Raw genomic sequence first — 6,482 nt, forward strand, 5'->3', positions numbered from 1 at the left:
AGCACTTTTGCATTAGCAGGTAGGGGTGATGACGGGCAATACTTATCTGTCTTGCAGCTTGGTTGTTCCAATGAAGAATGGAGGGGAAGAAATGGAAAACAAAGGGAATTCACACATGACCAGAACCAGCCGGAACGCATGGGCAGTAGAGGCAAGGGTTGGGGGTAGCAAGTGGGACTTAAGAGGGGTAAAAGCAGACAGGGGTCGTCTTGGGGGGAATGCTAGCTAGGAGGAGTCAGGTGATTGGTTCTCTCATTTTCTAGTGGGTTCAAGAGATGGGCTGTAACTGTGCCAACCTCTTGACCCACCTACCTGTTAGTCCGTCCCAAAAACAATCCTATTGGTTGCATGTGGGATGGGGAGGTTACCTAATAGGGGTGGCCAATATTGTAACCTAAAACCTTACTCGAAGTATGGCATCTGGACAGGTGTGAAACCTAGGTATCAGGATGCTCCATTGTAGTGCTGATGAAGCTGGCCAGTTTCTTTGATAACCAAATGTCCATATGGCAGGAAATACCAGCTCAGGAACAAAGCAGGCGATGGGTAGTACATGACTACAAGAAGCTCTGTCATGGGGGCTGTCTCCTCCTTGTTGTTCCATTGCTCACAATAATGGAGGTTTGTGCTTCTTCACCAGGCTGGGTAATTGTGTAGCTGAAACCTTATTTACATGTAAGGTATGTGCAGGCACCTTCTATGTGTAGCATCACAACAGGTGACTTAAAGTGTACAGCTTTCTGAGCCTATGTGTGTGTGCACAGTCCATCGTATGTAGCAATAAACAATCCATAAAGCAAATATCAAGCTTATTCTCGAACACAGTCGAAGCCAACCAGCCATGGCTTGCAATGCCCAGTTCAGATCTTCTGGGCTGGAGTCTGACCGGTCAGCCAACATCAGATAGAGCTGGGTGTCATCTGCATATTGATGGCACCCTAGCCCAAACCTCTGGGCAAGGGGGCACATATAGATGTTAAACAACATTGGGGAAAGCACAGCCCCCTGTGGTACACCGCATTCAAGTGGGTATCTTTGGGACTGTTGTTCCCCTAGTGCCACCCTTTATCCCTGACCCTGAAGAAAAGAGGCGAGCCATTGGAGGGCAAGTCCCTGTATCCCCACGTCAGCAAGGCAATGGGTCAGCAGCTGGTGGTCGACCATGTCAAATGTGGCCGACAGATCTAACAACAGCAATACTGCCACACCGCCTCGATCCAGATGCCTCCGGAGGTTGTCAGTTAGGGTGACCAGCGCTCTCTCCGTCCCATGTCCTGGGTGAAAGCCGGACTGGAAAGGGTCTAAGGCAGAAGCTTCATCCAGAAAGCCCTGTAGCTGTATCGCCACCACCCTCTCAATTAATTTGCCCAAATAGGCCAAATTGGAAACTGGCCATTAGTTGGCCAATTTGGCCAGATCCAGTGATGGTTTTTTCAGGGCAGACCATCGCTTCCTTGAGTGCCCCCGGAAACTGCCCCTCGGAAAGGGACTTGTTGACAATCTCCCTTAGGGCACCTCGAAACCCCTCGTGGCATGCTTTAATGAGCCAGGAAGGGCACAGATCAAGGCTGCATGTGGTTGGGCACACAGATGCAAGCAATCTGTCAACTTCCTCCAGGCTGAGCGGTCTAAAACAATCCAAACCCAGAATTGAGGATGTGCAAGGGGCTTTGAGCTCACTCACTGTTTCAACTGTGGCGGGGAGGTCATGGCAGAGCGCCAAGACTTTATCCGCGAAATAGCTTGCAAATGCCTCACAGCCAATATCCAATTCCCTAACATTTTGCCTGCCCTGTGGCAGCGCTGTTAATGACCAAATCTTTCTAAACAATTGGGCTGGGCAAGAGGTTGTGGCTGCAATCGTGGCCGCGTAGAATTGTCTTTTCACGGCCTTGGTTGCCATATCATAGGATCTCATAAATGTCCTATAAGATGCTCTTGTAGCCTTGTCATGAGCACTGCGCCACTGTCTCTCTAGCCGTCTTAGCTCTCGCTTCATCAGCTGCAACTCCTGCATATACCAGGGAGCTAGCCTAGAGCGAGCACGCAGAGGGCACCGGGGAGCGATCTCATCAATGGCTGTGGAGAACCGGTTATGCCAGTCCTCCACAAGTTCATCCAACGAGTTGCCGGGGGGCCTCGGATCCCTCAGAGCCATCTGAAGCCACTCCGGGTCCATTTGGCTCCACGGGCGAGCTAAAATCTGCTTGCCGCCTAAACAGGGTTGGGGTGGCATGTTCAGATGGGCCTTCAGGGCAAAGTGGTCCAACCATGGTACTGCTAATGCAGTAATCCAGTCCACTGTTACTCCAGCCGCGAAGATCAAATCAAGCGTGTGCCCAGGCCGGTGCGTGGGGGTCGATACCAATGTGGGAAAGTAGTATTGTATATAGCCTATCACGGGAATGGGTGTGCGTGTTGGGTGTGGTTTGATTGGGAATATAAATTGACCTTCGGGTCCCACAAGTATCTCAAGTTCTCTTTTCACTAATAAAGTATGAGCTGAAATCACAATGATATGCATCAGTCTCAGTACTTTATAGATATTATATGACCTTGTCAGTTCATTTGGCTTAGCAGAAGTCACTGAGGCTATGAATTGTGATTAGGTAGCCCTGCAAAGCATAGCAACACCAAGAATGCTTATAGAAACCTAGAAAACCAAGAATGCTTATTGTAGCCTCCATGCTGACAATAAAAAATGTATAAAGTTTTTTAAATGTTGCAATTTTTGACATTTTCTTTTCCAGTAATAATAGCATATTTTCACTGGAATTTTTCTTCAGTTCTGTCATAAGCCCATGTACATTTCCCATGTTATCGTACTCATCTAAGTATTCAATTTCAGATTAAGTGACAAGTTCTTTTTTAAAATACCTACCCCTGTAGGTACAAATTCATTCTGGGGTAGACAACGGCAGAATAAACAATGCTCCTGAGATTTGCTTCCTTTTAACATTTACCCTTTCCAGGTCTCTTTCAAGCCAACACTAAGTGGAGTGTTTTCTGTTTGTAGCTGTGAGAATCCCAGCTATGGGGCATGCCTCGGGGCAATATGATGGTGATGAATAGGAGCCCAAGGCAAAAATAGCATGAGTTATTTCCAAGAAAAGCTATAGTTGGATCTGCAGTCAGCTTCAAGAAGAGCTAAAGTTATAGTCAACAGATTGGCAGAGAGAAAGCAATATAATTGGAGTCAGGGGTAAACACTGGTGACACTGGGGGGGGATGTCTCAAGTAGAAATGGGTCTCTGAAGAGATCTTTAATTTTACTGTACTGCTCCCTAGGTTTCAGTAAACAGTTGTATCAGTGATATTCACTCAGTGTCTCAGGAACCACATGTAACTTTTTGACATGGCACTTGTCGCTCTTCTTAGCATTGTTCTCCAATCTGGCACCTGCTTCATGTTTCAGGAAAGTGGGCATGGGCCTTGCTTGGTGGGTCTTATGGTAGCCAGGTGGCTCCCAGCTTGAAACAGCCACTGCTAGAGAAAGGCAGGTGATCCTCCTCAAGATCCAGGCCCCATGACAGGAATGGAAGTAAACGTAACTCTTTTGGTTGATAATAATTTTGAATGGGCTCTCTGCAAGTCATGGACTGTGTGTGTTATACAAAATGTGATATCAACAGGACCTATCTATCATATAATGGCTCTCTTCAGATACCACCAGCACCAGTTTCTTGGTGACTGTGATAGTGTCTGTCTCTCTGGTAAGGTACTTATGTGGCGATGGATGGAGGAAGCTGTATTAAGAGGAAATAAATGCAAGTCACAGAAAGACACATGAACATAGATCAGAGAAGGAGCTAGAATTACTTGTCTTCTAGTAGTTAAGAAAGTAAGAGCTCTGCTGGATCATATCACAGGTCATCTAGTCTACTGTGGCAGGTTTTGAGGTGTGGCATCATGGGAGACGAAAGAATAATCTTGCAGTTGTTACTGGTTATGGTGTACCAATTAGTTTGATGTGACCATGTGGTTTGGAACTTATCCTAAGGTTGTTGCTTAATTATGAGGTCATACAAAAGTGTCAACAGCTGGTGAGTTGCACAATGGGACTGGATAGGCAAAGAAAGTGATCATCTGCTATTGTTTCTCTTAGGTTGGACATGAGAGAAAATGCAGCATAACATTAAATTCCTTTTTGCCAGATGACGTGGGTATGAAGGCAGTTCAGATAGTCAGTGTCAGATCAGAGGTCAGGTGAAATGAGGATCAGAAACAGATGACAAATTCATAGGATATGACAGGAACAATGCTGAGTCGAGCCAGAGTTCAGAATTCATGGCAGACAGTTTGAGAGCAGAAATGTGGTCAAGATTAAGTGAAGAATCTGTCATTAAGGCAGTCCAAGGAGAAGGCAAGACAAATACAAGCAGATTGTATGTTGCAGGATCAAGTATCAAAACCACAGTCTTAAACTATGAATCAGACTTATGGGCACCCCTACCCGAGGAGGAACCAACTTTATATCTAGAGGGCAAAACTCGGAGGGTGTAGTTCCTTTTTAAGGAGAGTGCAGTTATGGAGACTGAGCCAGAAACTCTTCCTGCTGGCAGGCAGCTCAGAGAGCAGACAGAGCAAGGCTGTGAAGCTGCTGGCCATGATTTTGGGTTCAACCCATGGTACCTGACACTGTTTAGCCAAGGACACCGAGGTTCAAATCAAATCACATACCTTCTACCTAACCTATTTCAGATTATTCTTGTGAGGATAAAAGAGGGAACCATGTATACCACTGGATACAGTCCAAATAGTAGGTTATGAAAAAAAAACCCTCTATCTTTGGGAAAGATTGGTATGAGAAAGATTGGTATGAGATCATAAGGGCTGACAACTTCCATAAGGAGAACCCAAACTAAAAAACAAAAAATGACTGGCTGTGTTTATCTGATGTGATCTCTTTTCAATATCAAATAACAAACCAGATCCATTTAAAGTCCTTTTTGCAGCCATGAATAACAACTGGATAAATCCTTTGTGAAATCATAATATATAATTGTCAGTTTTATTAAAAAGGATCAGCACAGAGTCTTAAGCATGATGTTATAGCTATGAATAATAGTCTGATTTAATCCTAATTACAGCATTTTCTCTCATATTTTGTTTTCTTAACAGTTAGCTGCCTTGGAGAGACAGATCTTTGACTTCCTTGGATTCCAGTGGGCCCCCATCCTTGGTAATTTTCTGCACATAATAGCTGTCATTTTGGGTTTGTTTGGCACCATACAATACAGACCTCGATATATAGTCGTGGTAAGTTTTTGTTTTAATTTTCATTGCTTTGTGCTGTAGAGTAGCTTTAGAATATATAATACTACCTTTTAAAAACATTGGAATGATTGTTTCTTTTGTACAATCTGTTACACAGTGGAATCCTAAACAGAGTTACGGTCTTCTAATTCCACTGTTTTGAATCATAATGTGTATCTCTCCAGTGTGTTTGTTTTATTTATAGCTTTTTATATAAGAAATCTGTTCTTTCATGAACATAGAAAATTCCATAAAATTCTGGAAATCAGGAGCATGTGTTTTTTTGTTGTTGAACTGGTTTAATTAAATTTTAATGTGCTATAATGTTTTAATTAATTGTTGGTTCTTGTACATGGCTGAAACGAAGTTGAGGTGTAAATAAAATGACCTGATTTGGACAATATCCTGGCCCTATATGGGGTGAGGGGTGGGGAGAGTGTGCCCTGCCCACCTGGCATGCTGCCCCTACCTCTAATGCACGGTGACATAATGCCCAATCTTGGCCAGTTTCAACATGTGTGATCTCTGTGTGCATTCTTAAATCCCTAGATTAAATGTAGGGAGACCTATTCATGTTGGCTTTGGCTTCATTCATGCATTACACCATGGCAGTCATGCCCACTGGTGAGGTTGGCATGTTGGTAGGCAAAGAAGTAAGGGGCAGTCCTTCCCATGTTGCTTTTCACTGCATGTTGTATCAATTGAACCTTAATAAGAGAATGAAAACGTTGCAGATTAAAACAGTCCCAAAATACATGCAAGTAGGGGCAAGGGCGTAGACTTTCCAATTTTCCGGGGGGGGCTGGGGCTGGGCCAGAGGCATTGCTAAGTCATTAAAAGAACTGGGACCCAATGACATCATAGGGAGGATCTAGTGACATCACAGGCATGGTCATTATCTATGGAGGTGGACCCATGTGGGGTTTAGGGATGGGCTCCCCAGAAATTTAGGGAGGCCTGGGAACCGCCCTAGCAATGTCCCTGGGCTGGGCTAACCCCAGGAACAGTTGCCTTCTTAGAACACTGCTTAGAAACTTAGAAAGCCCCCCCACACACCCCACACTGGAATAAGAACATAATATCAGGCCATACCACATTGCAATAAAGCCCCTACAACTTTATACAGAAATACTGAGCTTCCCTACCATTTGCCACAACTAGCCCACCACACAAGAAGAAGAAGAAAAGATAGGATTTACACCCCACCCTTCATTACCCAAGGGAGT

At 44.6% G+C, this 6,482-nt stretch overlaps 1 protein-coding gene across 1 annotated transcript in view; it reads left to right on the top strand.

Moving 5' to 3' along the window:
- Window positions 1–749: 749 nt before the first annotated feature.
- Window positions 750–6,482, top strand: part of NKAIN3 (Na+/K+ transporting ATPase interacting 3) — a gene marked incomplete at its 5' end in the record, with an annotated part of 191,768 nt that continues 186,035 nt past the window's right edge. Inside the window, 2 exons of the mRNA XM_015411701.1 lie at window positions 750–774; window positions 5,126–5,259. Of these exons, the coding sequence (XP_015267187.1) occupies window positions 750–774; window positions 5,126–5,259 (159 nt within the window). The remainder of the gene's footprint in view (window positions 775–5,125; window positions 5,260–6,482) is intronic.

Source organism: Gekko japonicus, unplaced genomic scaffold (genome assembly GCF_001447785.1).
Source record: "Gekko japonicus isolate JY-2015 unplaced genomic scaffold, Gekko_japonicus_V1.1 scaffold130, whole genome shotgun sequence".
NCBI classification, from domain to species: domain Eukaryota; kingdom Metazoa; phylum Chordata; class Lepidosauria; order Squamata; family Gekkonidae; genus Gekko; species Gekko japonicus.